Source organism: Rhineura floridana, chromosome 2, assembly GCF_030035675.1.
Source record: "Rhineura floridana isolate rRhiFlo1 chromosome 2, rRhiFlo1.hap2, whole genome shotgun sequence".
NCBI lineage: Eukaryota > Metazoa > Chordata > Lepidosauria > Squamata > Rhineuridae > Rhineura > Rhineura floridana.
Genome location: NC_084481.1, coordinates 65,457,135 through 65,474,659, shown reverse-complemented (window position 1 = coordinate 65,474,659; position 17,525 = coordinate 65,457,135). Strand labels below are relative to the sequence as shown.

At 40.3% G+C, this 17,525-nt stretch overlaps 1 protein-coding gene across 4 annotated transcripts in view; it reads left to right on the top strand.

The window, feature by feature from the left end:
- ARHGAP15 (Rho GTPase activating protein 15) overlaps positions 1 to 17,525 on the top strand; it is a 681,588-nt gene that overhangs the window by 626,293 nt on the left and 37,770 nt on the right. For all 4 annotated transcript variants that reach the window (XR_009760509.1, XR_009760510.1, XR_009760511.1 and 1 more), the window contains exon 13: positions 13,166 to 13,271. Coding sequence is in view for 1 of the 4 variants with exons in the window: in XM_061608868.1 (XP_061464852.1) it covers positions 13,166 to 13,271 (106 nt within the window). In the remaining 3 variants the exon portion in view is untranslated. The remainder of the gene's footprint in view (positions 1 to 13,165; positions 13,272 to 17,525) is intronic.

The following is a 17,525-nucleotide window of genomic DNA, read 5'->3' as shown; positions in this document are numbered from 1 at the left end:
TATATCTCATTTCTATATTTCATCAAGGAGCCTTTCATGTTTAATAAATTACAACTTAGATCCTCTAAGACTTTGTTTTTCATTAACTAAAAGCAAAAGGATACATTTAAAATCTTAATCACAACCTGCAAGGGTATTTGCATGTTGCTGATATTTGTCTTGATGGAACTTTTAATATTTGCAAACTAATCAGTAATAGCAAGGTTATACCAATAATTTTTTTCAGACAATAAATGTTCCCACATTCTAGCCTTTTCATTGCGCCAGGTTGTGCGAGCTGGGTAAATGTTAACCCTGGTGGAATGAAATGATTCACACGAATTCCTTTGCCAAAAGAGAACTCCAGAAAAAGGACAATTGAGTTGAGAAGTCCTCTAAGAGATTTCTGAAGATATTTTTAAAAAGAATGAACTCACACATCTGGATTCAGTTTGTAGAAATTACTACTGTCTGATGATGCGTTGGACAGTACCATTAAGGAGATGCAGCAAATAAGGCAAAATCCACTCCTACCCACCCCTGATACTCAATAACAGTAGGAACCAATGAGAATCTGTCTCATGTGTGGTTTGACCCTCAGTTTAACTAAACATTCTAGCTCATCTTTCAGAGGGCCTACTGCTGGTCTCTTTGTAAAAGTGTAAGGTGAGCCATCTCATCTTATCTGAGACAGAAAGCCTGACAGCTGGCACCATTTCCTGATCCTTGTGGTCTCTGGGGGCAACAGTAGTATGATGTTACCAAAAAAAAAGGCAAACTTTTGCTGAACTCTTTGCTCTGAGACCATTGCTTAATCTCTCTGCCCTCGCCTACCCCACCTAAGACTATTTATTTATTTATTTACTTGCTTGCTTACTTGACCAGTTCAAAATATAGTCAACTAATATGGCGGGTAGTGAAACTGATGTACCATGCATGTTGTTTTGTGAGCTAACAGGTTAAATATAGCTTTGCTTTAAGTTTCCCATCAAATTCTTTTTTATAGAGAAATCTCTGAAAGCAGAAGGGGTTGAGGGAGGGTGAGGTAAAAAGAAATAAATCATTGTAGTCTCAGGAACAGTAATCCTTGTTGAGGATTTTGGCTGATTGATATAAATAACATCGTCCCCGCCATCTGTCCGAAGAGGGACCTTTCCAGTTAGTGTTAAGCTGCAACGGCAGAATAATTAATGAATGGTGTCCTTTGTGCTGGTAATAAAGACAAGACAAATTATGTTATAATCCAACTGCTGCTCATTTGTCACAGCCAAATAAAATGTCAAATAAAAGTGAGGGGGGCCCAGTGTTTGTTTAATGGACTGTAAGCTACCTGTTCGTATTATTGACAGGCAACTATAGTTTAAGTTCTAAATGTAGAGAGCAATGAAATGCTATGAGGAATATTCTCAGAGAGACTCGTACAAAGCTTTTTTTATAGATCATGGCAGTGCAGAGAAAGAAAATGTTCACAGCATTAAATTAATGCAAGTCTTAATTATATAGCTATAATACCCCTTTTTCCTCTGAGGAAGGTTGGTTTATATTTCATAGTGCAAAGGAAATTGCAAAGGGAGAAAAATGATAACTTCACAACAGCCTGATGCTGCAAATCTGTAAGAATTTGGTTGTGTTCTCATCTTCCCTTTTCAGGACAGACATATTCATCCAGTTGCTATAAACCAAATAATGAAAACATAGCTGGGATTTAGCAAAGTCCCATCGGGAATTACCTATGATAGAGGGCAGGGCTGTACTTCCTCAGAACATGCTCCTGCTGTAAAAATTCACAAACCTGGCATTCATACAGGCATCTGTCGCTTGCTCTAATGCCAGTTCATAGTATACATACAAACATCTGCTTCCATGCACAAAGGGATACAGAACGCTTGACAGGTCTGTGTTAGCAGGGTTCGCAATGCCAGTTCTTTATGCAAAAACCCTAATGTTTCCCGTCAAGCCATTAGAAGTGATACAATCAGCCCAGGCCCCATTAAGCCATCAGTGTCCACCTGTGATAAAGATGGCCATTTGTTTTCTTAAAGCCCACTTAATGTCTGCTTAACTCAATTTGTCAGGAAATGTAGAACAATTTCCTCACAGCCTGAAATTTGGTAGTGGTTCAAAGTCAAAAGGCCAGGTCTAGTCTTATTCAAATGATATAATAAACAGTCTTCAAGTCTAAATCTGCCCTGGGGAAATGCTGTTTACTTTGTTTGCTTGCTTAAAAAAAAAAAGAGAACAGAATAAAATTGCGGTGCCTCTTACTATTCAGAATTCTGTTGTTTCTGAGCCTTTGAATTGGCTTTTGGAAAAAAAACTTTTTTAAAGGAAGCAGCATACTTTCTAATCTCTGTCAAAAGTGCAGAATGATTATTAGTCATATTATAGTCCCCAGATGCTACCACTGCTACTGGGAATTTGTACAGCTATTTTTATACATTTCCTGAAAAGACTTATTGGACTACTTTACCATTTTAAACAAATGGGAGGGGAATCATATTTTGTTTTCTCTTTTTGAGGACAGCATAGAGGTCAGCATCTTGAGATTTGATCCTTCTCTTAAAGAGGGGTCTCCATTCTGAATTCATCTCAGCGTTTAATTTTCACATATAAGAACTTCTGGAAAAAAGTGGGGATGTATTCTTCCAAGACTTTACTAGATTTCTTCTCGTTTAACCCTTTTCCATTCAGCCATCCTGTGAATCCAGCATGGCTCTTTGAAAAGATGAATGAATCCCTGCGAAAGTCTGGGAAGGGGGGGATGTTCACTCAGGAACTGAAGGGGGAGGAGATCTGAGATCCCCATCAAGCAAACACATTCTAGTTGGTGGATGGCATTGCCTTGCCTTCTTCTCCCATCCTTTTATGCCTAGAAAATAAGATGTGATAAATAAGATAAATAAATAAGATAAATAAAGATAATAATAATAATGTGGATTTATTCTCGCAGGAAACACAAATAAGTATTAGTAAAGCATGAAGACTTGTTTGGAGATGGAAATACGTTAGACGTTAGATTATATTCCTTAGATTGAAAGCAGTGCATAAAAACAAGTGCTATTTTAACACTACTACTCTCTCTATAGTGAAAGGTTTTTTATTTGTTGCTACAAGGAATGTGCAGAGAGAAAATGCAGGGCATGTTTTCATATATTATTTTTCATACTATTTCTGGCTTTAGAAATAATTTGAGAAGGAAAAGACTATCTGGCTATTTTGTTGCTCTGGGAAAAAAAGCAGACTAAAGCCTTCTAACACAGAGTCTCTGTTGGCTTTAACTGCTTGTTAGGGAGGTGTATGATAGCCTCAAGTTGTGCATTTGCAGAGAAAATATCACACTATCCAGATGTTCAAGTCTGCTCTTTCTGTGCACATGGAGATCCATGCACAAAACTGAAGCCGAACAAAAAGCATCAACCAAGAAAAGAGGTGAACAAATTTGTTTCTTAGTTAAACCCAATGAAAGCTCTTCATGAAGCGGGGTAATATCTCCCAGGATTTTCAACTTTACATTATCAAAGTATGGTGGGGAAATAGCTGGTGATATGCACCAACACCCCCCTCCCCAAAAAGAACCCTCTGTGAAAAAGACAGAGTTGGCTCTAGGTATTCTGTGCAGAGAAATGCTTCTTGCATGAGATGCTGCTTCTGCTATAATTAGGGTCCAGCAAATCTGTGTTTTTCTGTTTGCCGTTACTTGCTGCTACATATTGCCTGTAATGTATGGCACTGTTAAGGAAAAAAAATTGGAGTCAAAGTGACTGGAAAGTTAGGTCTGCTCTGTGGCACTGTGAGATTGTTGACATCTGCCGAGGTTGGAGAGCTCAGTAAGCAGGAAATGGACTGTCACTCTGAGTGGTAGTTTACCATTATCCTGGCATCCTAATGAAGTGTCTGCAGTGCACAGAGCTTCTGGATGGCATCTTAACGCACGGCTAAGCAAAAGCACTTCTCTCCTTGTCACTGTCATCCATCTGCCTGCACCCTACTGTAGCCAATGGGATGGAACCATGCTACAATGTGCTATAAGCCATTTAGAGTTGCACATTGCATAATCAGTCCCATCAAATATGTAAAAAATGACGATTATTGGTTATTTTTCTCAGACAATGGCACCTGGAGGTTGAGACATGAAAGTTTAACTTTGCGAGGTTCTGTGAGGATGGTGGGGTTTTTTATTCCATTAATTCCACATATATATTTGTTAAATGGAATAGAGTGAGAAATTCATTGTCTTAAGTTCTGCTAATGGACTGAAAAATATGTATGAATATTCATTGGAAAAAAACTCCTCTCTCTTTATAAACCACATTTGGTGAACTAATCAATTGATAGTGTTAAAACTTGGCAAGTCCATATTCATTTTATTTTATAACATTTCTTTTTCTTCTCTCTTTTTTTGATGGGGGGGGTAACATGAATAAAAAGTAAATCAATTCATATCTTAACAAGTTAATGCAGACACATGGTACAGTTTTTTAAAAAAAATATCAGGCTGTTTATGCTATAAACTTGATATTGCCTATAATGGATGGTACGATTTGGACTTCTGATATTTAGCCAAAAGTGATTATAGATTAGGTAGAGAAACAGAAATGTTTCTGTTTCTATATTTGTATCTTTTTGACCATCTCTATATTTTATCTCTGTGTATCGATCTTCACACACGCATGCATGCAAAAGATCTACTCCCACTTAACAGAGTTCAGCTAGAATAACATGTATTCTGTTTTAGCAAGATTTCACACAAGACACCAGATCTGGGGAGTGGTTAGTGGAATATGCTTTAAAAGTCAGGCTGGCACAGAACTACTGAAACTGAGTAAGGGCAATAGAGATTGTCTAAATCGGATGTTTTATTTACATCCAAGAGGGCAGAGCATAATTTAGTTGCCTCAATTTTTTTCACAGACATTAAAACTATAGCAAACATACCAGCAGGGAAGCTTGCACAGCAGCACAGTGGGGGAGCTTGCAGAGCGTCTGCCCAACACTATGTCTGGTTACAGCCAGCATCAGAAGCCTCACATTTTCTTTAGCACTCAGAATCTCAACCTGGTTCACTCTGTTTTTATTTTTCAGTGGAGGCAAATAAGGCAGACTGACAGATGAAACTGAGAAAATATTCTTCTTATAAAAATACATGCATTCATTTTGTTTATTTAAAATAATTTTGGCTATCTTTAAGGGGGGAAACCCTTAACGTTTTCCTTTGGAATAAAAGGTGAACAGGATATAAAGCAATGCTAAATAAATGAGAAAAGTAAAGCAAGGAGAGAGGTGGAGAGAAATAGATGCTTTTAATTTTTTTTAAAAAAAAATAAAAAATATATCTGAAAGAGTCTATGAACCCTAGTAGTATACTTTAAAAAAAATAAGATCTCACTGAGGTGCAGTAGGACAAAACTGAAGGTCTTAAATCAGAACAAAGTGTTGAGGTGAGCCATAAATGCCAGTTTAACATTAAACATGCACACACATTTTCTAAAGCTCCTAGTAAAGAAGAATTGGTAGTGGGGTAAAATGACACCAAGCACGTCAACCATGAATAATGCAGCAGGACTGAGGGAAGGGGCAGAGATCAAACTCCACTACCTTGCAACATAATGAATTTATGTCAGGTTGGAATCATAGGTCCTGTGCCTAGCATATGAGAGTTATGAAAGATAAACTCTGGACTTCCTGTTCAGTAACAAAGTGGTTTGCTATTAACATTCATGTCCATTTGAAATTAATGGTTGGAAGTATCATTTGCTACATGCAGAAAGTTACTGTTTTGTTTCTGCATTCATTTCCCACCAGTCACTATCTATATCCAGTGCGTTTTGTTTTATACACATAATTCCAGTTGAAATCAATGGGACTACTGTAATTGTTGCTATGTTAAAAATGTGTTTTGTTTCCCCCTATTATGTTTTATCTCAAAAATGGTACTAACAAGCCTGATACAGTTAGCGCTTTTGAATAATTCCTCACATTGTGACTTGAAGAGACACCTGTGGCTTTATGTAGTTTAGGTGCATCTCATTTGGTCCTGGAGAAAGTGCAAAGGGGTTAAGAAAACTTTCATGAGCTTGTGTGTTATGAGAACAAGAAGGATATGCCCTTTCTCCCTCTCCATCCCTTCTGCTGTATGAATCAGCAAATGAATCAACATTTTTTTGTTTCCACAGTGCCAATTTATTTTTTAAAATCAAATTTTGTAATGTAGTATTTTTAAATGCACACACAGATCAGTATCAGCCTTTCTAATGAAAGAATATCCAATATTTTCATGGAACTATAAAAGAGAGACAGAGTGTTATGGCAAAAAGCCTGGCCTCAGCAGCTTTGTGTGGGAAATGGTGAAATGTGACTGTGATTTATAATGAGAAAAGGTATCTACAACATACAATTTTCTACCTAGCTGCAAATAATAATTCATAGTGATGTCCCTTCTAGATAAAATACCTTTGCTATGGAGGACCCATGTGGTAAGATGAGCATGATAAATGTCAGACCAGTGCAGGTAACGGCTTTACAAACCATTAAGATTAGCTTCCTCTTTTTTTTCCCTGATGATAACAGTAACCATGCTGTGAGTCTATGTGGTAATAATATCTCAGTACTGATAAATGCCAGAGCCAGGCAGAGGTGTTTATCATTCCCAGTTCAGAAATGCTGACTAAAGGTACCACATTTTGTCTATTTTTCTTCTTTTTCAGTCAGATAGCAATTAGCAAGAATGTTGATTCAGAAAATAAGGCTATGCAAAATTACTTCTGTGCTTTAGCAATGAATTAGCTGTTTTTCACCAGCTTCATCAGTGGTTGTGTTTGCAACGGGAAAGCAATAAAGGCCATTTTCCATTTTGAAACACTCAAATAAATTTTGGGGGTGGGGTGGATTTAATACTTTACATATTTTGCTCACCACCTCTTTCAGAATATTATTTTTGATTAATTTTGTCTAATATTCCTCAGTTAATATTAAGTCTAATTGTGGAGCGAAAATATATGACAAGGCATACAGTAATATACACTAAGCAGCACTGTTTGTTTCAACACATACTGAAACAGACTTTAGACTATGTCTCAGATGTACTGTTGCTGGATCCCTCTAAGCCAGCCTTTCCCAACCAGTGTGCCTCCAGATGTTGTTGGACCACAACTCCCTTCAGCCTCAGCCAGCATTGCCAATGGTCAGGGAAGATGGGAATTGTGGTCCAACAACATCTGGAGGCACACTGGTTGGGAAAGGCTGCTCTAAGCAATGTAAGAATCTGGCTTATCTCTGAGATTCATCATTAGGATCAGTATATAAATTGGGGTCATCACAGAACATTGGATCTTAAGTTGTTCCTGCTTTCATGTAAAGTGTGTGTGGGGAGGATGATTTCTGCCAGCTGTCTCCTCCATCTGCAGTTCCTCTGTACCATATCACATTCCCAAAGGATCCAGTCCCCAGGAACAGATTTTAAACAGCACAGAGGGCTGCAGGGCAAAGGAGTAGGTAAGAAAGCTCTATGCTGTGAATACAAACTTTTCCATTTTCAGAAGGAAAGTTAAGATCAAAAACATAGTTAAGTTTTCCCACCTCCGATGCCAAACACCACTGAAATGGTTCGTAGAAGGGAACATTTACTGTGTGGTGGCTCCAGTGTGCAGCTAAGGGATTGTAGCAATCAATCAATTTCTTGCACCACAATAATAATAATAATAATAATAATAATAATAATAATAATAATAATAATAATAATAATAATAATAATAATAATAATGTCTTACAATGTGTCAAGTATCAAAAGATATCCAGATCTATAATAGTTCACCAACATAAAACACATGCTAAGTCATTACTAATCCTCATCTCTATATTTTAATAGCTCATTATTCACAATTTGTGATCAAATCTTAGTTGCAATCAGTTGGAACCTACTTTATAGGTCACCATCTTATTAGTGTCATTCATAAAAAAGATCACTTTGAATTTTGCTGGCCATCCAGTCAATTTGGTCAAGTATACGTCCAACAGAGCCGCAGGACTCTATACAAGGGACGGTCAAGAAAATAAAGGGTAAGATCTTCCACATCTCCTAACCCTCAAGGGTGTAAACTACCAGGGAGTGGTAAAAGCTGACACAGGGATACTGGACCCTATGTGGAAACATATGGATCAGCTCTACAACAAGGAACCATCATAAATTTGTTAATTCTTGTACAATTTCAAAGCTTCCCCAGGAAAATCTCCCCCTAGAGAAAGAAAGAAAGAGAGAAAGAAAGAAAGAAAGACTTTTGCTGTAAGTAGCATCCCAAAATAAAAACAGGAGAAAGCAAAGGAAGAGATGAAAATCGTTATACAGACATGACTCATTATATTTAACAACTCTTAATATGTCTAGGTCATTGGACTGAAGAGAAAATAAGGATGTGCTTACATGACCAAAATGACCTGTTGAGAATTTGGGTTAAGAGAGCCCCCAAACAATTCTTCATTTCACACCTTGACAATCCAAACCACATTCAGCACATCACTGTAATGCTGCTGAAAATGATTGGGCAGAGATGTTGGGTTGCAAGCTGGCCATTCACTCCCTCATATGCATTCATCCATTCTATATTCTCAACACTTACAGTTTTCATTTGCTTATATTTTAGATTTATCCCATGGAGGTAGACATAGATATAGACCCAAATACAAGAGCAAAGAAATATTTTCCCATAAATTCTCCCCAGTAGCTAGTAGCCAATGGTGGCGAGGTTACTCAGAGTCTGACCAGTAAAGAAAGCCAATGTGGTAATAGGTGGGTTGAATTTTGGACTCATGAGTGCTCTCGTTATGTTTTTATTGTGTATAAAAGACAACAGCTGAACTAGACTCACCAAGTTTATCCATATACAGGACCTATGATCTATGATTCCACTCCAGAATTGAAAGTAAGAATAGTTTCATCAAACATTCATTGGCAATTGTGATAACTGTTCACTCTGGGAGGAAACAGTCCGAAATTCCAGCATTCTTTGGCCAGGCTTTCCTTTGTAGCCACACGGTAACTGACAGTTGAAGTTAAGTTCTCGTTGGCTTCATTCAAACATAACAAGAAGCTATGGTTTATCATTACAAAAATGAGCCTAGGTCAGTCTCAGACTTGCACACTCCTTTCTTCCTCTATCCTCCTCCAGTGCAGCTATGACGAGAAGATTGAAAGCTTTAGCTTTCATGGGTTTGCTTCAATAAACCATCATTAAGATTAACTAAACTTTGGTAAATCAAAAATGGAAGTGAAAGTTTATGTTTTACGGGAGGAGGAGGAGAGGGCATGTGAGCCCAAAATTCACCTAAGCTTATTCTCAAAATAATAAACCATAGTTTATCTTATATCCAAAGAAAGAAATAGAAGAAAGAAGAAAGAACTGAAGTTGTCCTAGGACAGGGATGAGGAACCCATGGCCTTCCACATGTTCTTGGACTCCAGCTGTCATAATCTCCAGACAGCATGACCAAAGGTTAGGAATTATGGGAGTTCAGCACTATCGGAAGGGCTACCAGTTCTGCATCCTTTACTGCATTGCAAATATTAAGTTAATATAAGGCTTCCTGTAAATATCTACCATGAGAAAAGTATCCCTTCCTTACTGGTCTCAAAATGATTCAGAAAGAGTATTAAGCAATGAAAACAATTAGATTTTTTTTCTGCACTGGATAAGGCCAGTAACAAGAGATTCAGGTTATCTAAAACCTGCAGCATGTAAAACGGTTCCCCTATGTCAGGAGCCTCTAGCATTTATTTTATCTTATCTTTTGCAAAATGAAAGCACAGCTATACATGCTTCAACATCTGATGCAAATATCTCCATCAGAAACCCTATTTTAAGACTTGAAACCATCAATCGCATTAAAAAAGTACACTTATCCTGAGTCAGTCAGCAGCAACACTGTTATCACATCATCAAAAGAAGTTTCACATCACAACGCTGATTATAGGTCTCAGATTCACATTCTTTCATTACTAACTAATTGTTTTATACAAAAAGGCAGTTATGAAGTGGTGGAAGGGATACTAGGCAAGGGACAGGATGTGAACTAAGGATGTGAACATAGCTTAGAATTTGATCACTACAGAGCATGAAAATAAATATAGTACAGTACTTTATTATATATTTATTTATAACTATATTTGTATACCACTACATCATTTACAAATATCAAAGCAGTTTACAGCACATTTTAAAAAAAAGAAAACTCATAAAGTAAAAACCATTTAAAATACAGTAAAAGGGATGTGAGCTATTGCAAAAAGATATCTTCTTAACTGCCTGCATAAGCCTCATGAAACAGAAAGGTTTTCAGCAGAAATTTAAAAGTTAAAACAAAAGGTACCTGCTGAATCTCTGTTAGCAGAGCATTCCAGAGAACTAGGCAGATGTCACTGAAGGCTCAATTTCATGTTGATATTAAATGAGCCTCGCTAACTCAAAGCTGCTCCCGCAGATGATTTCAGTGATTGAGCTGGGATATAAGGGTTCAGGTGGTCCCTAAGATATCCTGGAGCTAAGTTGATCAGGGCTCTGTAAATTAATACAAGCATCTTGAACCTGGATCAGTAGTGGATGGGCAGCCAGTGCAGATGTTTTAAGAGTAGTGTCACATGTTGTCGGCCATGTGCCCGACATGTGCATCAGCAGCTGGACAGCCGCATTTTGCACCAGCTGAAGCTTCCAAACCAGGCCTAAGGCCAGCCCCACATAAAGCACATTGCAATAATCCTGCCTTGAGGTTACCAACACATGAATTACAGTGATCAGGCTATCCCTGGTCAGGAACAGCCGTAGCTAACGAACCAGACAAAGGTGGCAAAAGGCACTCCTAGCACAGAGGATATTTGGGCTTCTGGTGACAAAGAAGAATCCAGGAGTACCCCTAAGCTACAGACCTGCTCCTTCAGAGGACGCACAACATGGGAACCACCTACCCCAAACCCCTCTGTCTTTCCAGGATTCAAGCAGAGTTTATTGGCCCTCATCCAGTCCCCTACAGCATACACTGACCCTGTTCATAGCCTCTCCTGATTCAGATGTTATGGAGAATTAGAGCTGCGTGTCATCAGTACCCTGCTGACACCTTGCTCCAAAACTTCTAATAACTGCTCCCAATGGCTTCATATAGATGTTAAATAGCACTGGGGAGAGAATAGTACCCTGCAGACCCCATAGCACAAGTGCCAGGAGGCAGAGTAACACTCACCCAGTCCTACTGTCTGGATGCGGCCCTGAAGGTAAGGGCAGAACCACCTTAATGCAGTACCTCTGATACCCATCCCACTGAGTCAGTCCAGGAAGATATTATGGTCAATGGCATCAAATGGCACTGAGAGATCGAGCAGAAGTAGTAGGGTCGCACTCCCCCTGACTCTGTCATGATAAGGGCAATCAAGGCTGATTCTGTTCCAAAACCAGGTCTGAATCGAGATTGTGATGGATCTAGATAATCATTCTCATCCAGGAATACCTGCAGTTGCTGTACAACCACCTTCTCCAATACCTTTGCAAGAAAGAGGTGTTGGTGACTGCTCTATAGTTGTTGCACTCCATTGGATCCAGTGTGGGCTTTGTAAGAAATGGATGCACCACCACCTCTTTAAAGTCAGTGGGCATCACACCATTATGCAAAGATGACTTTGCCATACTAGCATCCCATGTAGTAACCCCAGTCTGGCAAGCTTTAATAAACCAGGATGATCTTATGAGCAGGTGGTAGGGTGAATCACAGCAAGTATCTTGTCCACATCATCAGGCCACATTAACTGGAATTGATCCCACAATACTGGGATCAGCATTGCATTGGACTTATTATGAAGTATAATAAGAATGTAACAAAGTGTATAAGCACTGGAGATGTGCAATAAAAATATCTGATGTATACACAAAATGCAATGGGTACAATCCATTGACTACACAACGGCTAAGTAGGTCTGGGTCTGGTCAGTGCCTTGGATGGGTATCACATGTACTCTCCCTTGGGTTCCATGATGGAAGGAATGCAGGATATAAATGTAAGTAAGTAAATAAATAAATTAGATGCACCTCTGGCCTAGTCTGTACTGAGGTGATATATCTGCACCTGAAATGTACCACTTCAGACTGCAGATGGGGACTGACATGCTTTTCTGTAGAAAACATCCCTTCTACATTAAAAAAATACTAACCCTACATGTCAGGGAGAAGGAAACTAATCTACCTTCCTCCCTGACAGGATATTTTTAAAGGTTGTACCTGTAATTTGAAAACATAATTTAAATACAATTTAAGTTATCAAAATGAGTCTCACAGCAGTTATATCCTGAGCTGGGAGGGAGAAGATCCAGTTATTGCTGAGCAGTGCATGTGTGCAGTTCATACACTATAAATATCATGCATTTTTTTCTAAACTGAAGAATGTACAGAGGTTGCAGTAAAAATATAAATTATTTTTCAAATACCCTGGATTGGACAAGAACAATGTCAGTCATCACAAAGGTTGTTCATTACACTTTTAATGGGTTGTACGTACCCAGACTTGTGTGAGCAGAAATCTTGCACAATCAAGATTTTCCACCCCTTCTATTTGCTGCAGCCCTCTTTTGCATCCCAAAAGCATGTCCTAAGGTTTGGGGACCATCACAAGAGGCCTGGGATATTTTAGGACCCATCCTATTATTTTGATTGTATTTATTTTAAACTGATTTTATTGCATTTTTAAATTGCTGTAACCTGCCCTGGAACCTTGTGGTGAATAGTGGGTGAGAAATTGAATACATATTGATGAGAATGAGGGAGAGGGGAGGGGGAATCACCAAAGAATCAGGTTGAGGAAAAGGACTTCCACTTGCATTAGCTGTCTCCACCCCATTTCCAGCAATTTCCGCATCCCACTATAGCCCAGCACAGCCCATTTCAAGCTTATCCAGCAGTCCTCTGACCCTCAAGAGAAGCTTTTCAGGAGGTACAGGGGAGTACAGAAAGAAGGAGAAAGGATGGGAAATGCCAAGTGTGTGTGGACTTCTGTCTGCACAAGCTTGAATCTAACCATTTGGAAAGTAATATTCATAGACAGGTGCAATTGTAACACATAAATCTCAGCTTGAGGCCCATATCCATAGTCTGAAATAAAAATATATGCTAGTCAAATATTGTTATAGTATCTATAACTTCTTTTTTTCTTTTTTCAGAAATCCAAGACAACAACAATAGAGTGAAATCCATAAAAGACCTTGCGCAGAAGCTCCCCAGACCAAACTATGACACCATGAAAATATTATTTGAACACTTGCAAAAGTAAGTTAAGCTATTAACTATAAAATGTGAGGTGTTAACGGAGAAGCTAAGAATTAGAAACTAAAACTGCAATCTGATTTTTTTCCCTTGCAGCTCTGCTAATAATAAATATTTTGCTGCTTGAATTTTAGGCAGTCATATATCTTCAAATACAAATGCCCATATAGAAGAGACTTAGGATGAAACCAGAGGTTTCTAGTGAAACTGGATCAGACAGTGTTAGCCTTTTTGTATTATTATTATTCATGTGCCTCCTCTTTCCAAAGCTGGGTGGAGTCTTACTTTAACATTTAAAAGGTTACATGGATGAGGGAAGCGGAATTCTCCCCTACCATACCTCCTCGTGCCCCATTTAGACATTTTTCTCTTAGCCTGGTTTATTTCTGTTATCAGAACTAGGCAGCAGAAAAGTGCCAAGGGCAACGGAGCTCTGGACAGTAAAGCAAGCAAGGGGAGAGGATTCAACTTCCCTCATCCACACATTCCTTGTTGATGTAAACATTAGATGCCACGCCACAGTTCATGCAGACACTGGGCAGACACATGAACAACAAGCAAAGACAGGTACCCCATCACATCTGGTTTGATCCTCAGTTTTAGCAAACAAACAATATAAAAATGTTCAGTCTTCATCTTGTTTGCCTCACAGAGCAAATACAACTGGGAATGAGATTATGGAATAAATGGGTACCATTTTTAAATACTTACCTATGAAAACAAAGAACCAGCTTTGGGTTCCACATAGGATATAAAGTAGCATATGGAGCTTCATGCAGACTCTATGGACAAGGGCTGGTGTTGTTGGATAGGGGACAGCTCATACAACATTAAAAAATTGACTGCCTTCAAGTCGATCCTGACTTATGGCAACCCTATGAATTGGGTATTCATGGTAAGCGGAATTCAGAGGGGGTTTACCATTGCCTTCCTCTGAGGCTGAGAGGCAGTGACTGGCCCAAGGTCACCCAGTGAGCTTCAGGGCTGTGTGGGGATTCGTACCCTGGTCTCCCAGGTCGTAGTCCAACACCTTAACCACTACACCACATACGTTAAGCTGTATTTTAATGAATAGTGCCTTTAAAATAGTTTTTGGCTGTAATCTTTAGTTCTCTGAATGCATATTGCATGGATCCCTTTTGCAGTTATCAGGATAATAAATACAGAACTGTAAAAAGAAATATAGTAATGTGATGTCACTACTTAACAAAGCATAGAAGACTGAAAAAGTAGATCTGTCATTCTGGAAAGATCATGCTTCTCTTCTGGGCAATACCTTTAAATAGATGGCACTCGGGGGCTACTCTGGTTTAATATTTGGCACTCAAATGATTTTTTTAATGTGATGCGATAAGTGATGCAAGAGTCTCCCCAGTGCTATATTATGTAGGCTCAATAGCAGTTCTCATGCTTTCACAAGATATTGCACAATTTCTTGTACAATTAGAAGAACATATTGGGATTTACTTTTACTTTTGTCCCCAGCACAATAGTTTAGAGTGTAAAGGAGGCCTTTTATGAGTACTAGATGCCTTCTTCAGGGCCGGTTCTAAAGGGCGGCCAGATGGGGCACTGGCCCAACGGCCCCTGGAGCTACAGGGGGCCCCTCAGCTCCCCTTCTGCGATCCATCCCCACCACGACCCCCACACCCCCACCTACCTGTCTGCTGTCTTTTACCATTGCCCTTAACGAAGATGGCGTCCACGGTTTCCCTAAGGTACTGAAGCCCCTGCCACCATCTTAGTTGATGGCAGAGATGCTCTCACGTAGCACGGATGTGTGCCATCAACAAAGATGGTGGCGGAGGCGTCATCCCCTTAGGGAAACGGCGGCAGCCATCTTCGTTAAGGGTAATGGTAAAAGACAGTAGACAGGTAGGTGGGGGGCGTGTGTGCTCCCCTAGTGCATTCATTATAGCTGCACAATTTCCCTGCTTTTTAAAGTTTGATAGAAATATCTGTTGGCTATAAGTACATTCTTAAACAGCAAGGTTTTTTGCCTATTAGTGAATTTCCCTGCTTTTTAGTCTGGGAGGTAAGAAATGGGATCCTGTGAAAGTTTGCTGAGAGTGGATTGATCATTTGAGTGCTTATTGAGTTCAGTGGGATTTACTCCCCTACATTCATGCTTAGGATAGGTGAAACTGACCACAGGGGATGGGGAGGGGAGGAGGGGGAGGGGAGCAGGCAGGAGGGGGAGGAGGGGGAGGAGGAGGGTAGGTTTGATCATTTGCATATTTATTGAGTTCAGTGGGATTTACTCCCATGCAATCATGCTTAGGATAGGTAAAACTGACCATTGGGAGGGAAGCCTAGCGTTGGCAGGGGAGGAGGAAGAATGAAGAGGGGAGGAGAGGAAGAAGGGAGGAGGAAAGGAGAGGAGAGGGGAAAGGAAGGTCTGATCATTTGCATGCTTATTGAGTTCAATGGGATTTACTCCTGAGCAATCATGGCTAGGATAGGTAAAACTGACCATGGGGGAGGAGGAAGAGGAGGGGAGAGTAGAGGGAAGGAAGAAGGGGGAGAGGGGAGCAGGAGGAGTGGGAGGTGTGGGAGGGGAAAGCAGAGGATTGGAAGGGGAGGGGAAGGGGGACGGGTGAAGGTAGGGGGAGGGAAGGGGCAAAAGGGAAGTGATGAGAGGGAGGGGGCAGGTTTGATTATTTGCATACTTATTGAGTTCAGTGGGATTTACTTCCATGCAATCATGCTTGAAAATGAAATGAACTGCCTTTAAGTCAATTCCGACTTATGGTGACCCTATGAATAGGGTTTTCATGGTAAGTGGTATTCAGAGGTGGTTTACCATTGCTTCCTCTGAGGCTGAGAGGCAGTGGCTGTCCCAAGGTCATCCAGTGAGCTTCATGGCTGTGTGTGGATTAGAACCCTGCTCTCTCAGGTCATAGTCCTAGTATAGGTAAAACTGACATGGGGGAGGAGGGGGATGGTGGAGGGGAGGGGAAGGAGGGGATTGGAAGGGGAGGGGGAGGGGAAGGAGGGGTGAAGGAAGGGAGAGGGAAGGGGCAAGAGGGAGGGGATAGGAGGGAGGAGGAGGGGAGGCAGTTTTGATCATTTGCATGCTTTTTGAGTTCAGTGGGATTTACTCCTGTGCAGTCATGCTTAGGATAGGTGAAACTGACCTGGCAGAGGGGCAGGGGGAGGAGAAGGGCAGGAAGGGGAGAGGAGGGGAGGGGAAGAGGTTGGGTGCGTGGGCACTGGGCAGAACAGAAGCCCCTTTTCTTTCCAAAAGGAAAACATTGTGAACAGTATCATTCTTTTTCAGAGTTTCCCCCACCTTTTTATTCTACAGCAGGCACATGTAGCCTGCCACCCAGATTTAAACCAAAGCTGTCCCTGGCCACATCCACACCAGACTGTTTTCTGAAAGAATCCTAGGAAATGTAGTTAGTGAAGGGTGCTGAGAGTTGCTAGGAGAGGCCCTGTGACTTAAACCACTCTGGCCACTGGAGCTCTGTTAGAGGAATAGGAGTCTCCTCTCAGCCCCCTTCACAATCTATGCTTCCCAGGATTCTCTGGGGGCAGCCATCACTGTCTCACGTGAAATCAAAGTCTGGTGTGATTGTGGTCCCTGATTAGGCAAACCAAGCAGCTGTGAGTCTGGCTTTTAGAACACTGACAGTTGGTTCTTATTCAGCATGCCTGACATTATCATTGAGTTCCAGCCAAAATTCCTGAAATTAATTAAAAATCAGCCAGGCATTTTTTTAAACTTTTAAACTGCAGAAGATGAAGGTCAGAGTATGGGGCCAGGTGAGTAATGGGATTATAGGTACTCTGTGAACATGGCTGATTTTTAATGAATTTCAACAAATTATGAGAACTCTGACAGAAAAAAGTCCGAAAGGGGTCTGGTTTTTCTCTCTCTCTTTTTACACTTTGAACTCTCGATTCTCTCTGACTGTTTTGTGTATCGTCATGAAAATTGACAGGGTTGTTAAGCAAGTGTTTCTGAGTTCAGGACTATAAGTTTTGTAAGGTTTTGTTTTGAAATGATCTTATGGGAAGCATCAGAATGGCTGGGGGGGTATTTTCAATTTAACATTGCAGAATGCGAAAGATCCATGCGGACTATAGTATACAGCCACTCTCATGGCTGTACAATCACCATTGGGCTGAGGCCAAAGAAAAAGAAGGGAGCAGAAAGAGAGACAGCGGGAGAGGTTGCTAGTGGGAGCAGCAAAAGAGGAGAAAGAGTAGCTGCCATCCAGCAGCAATTAGGGAGCTCCAATAAGCAGTAGC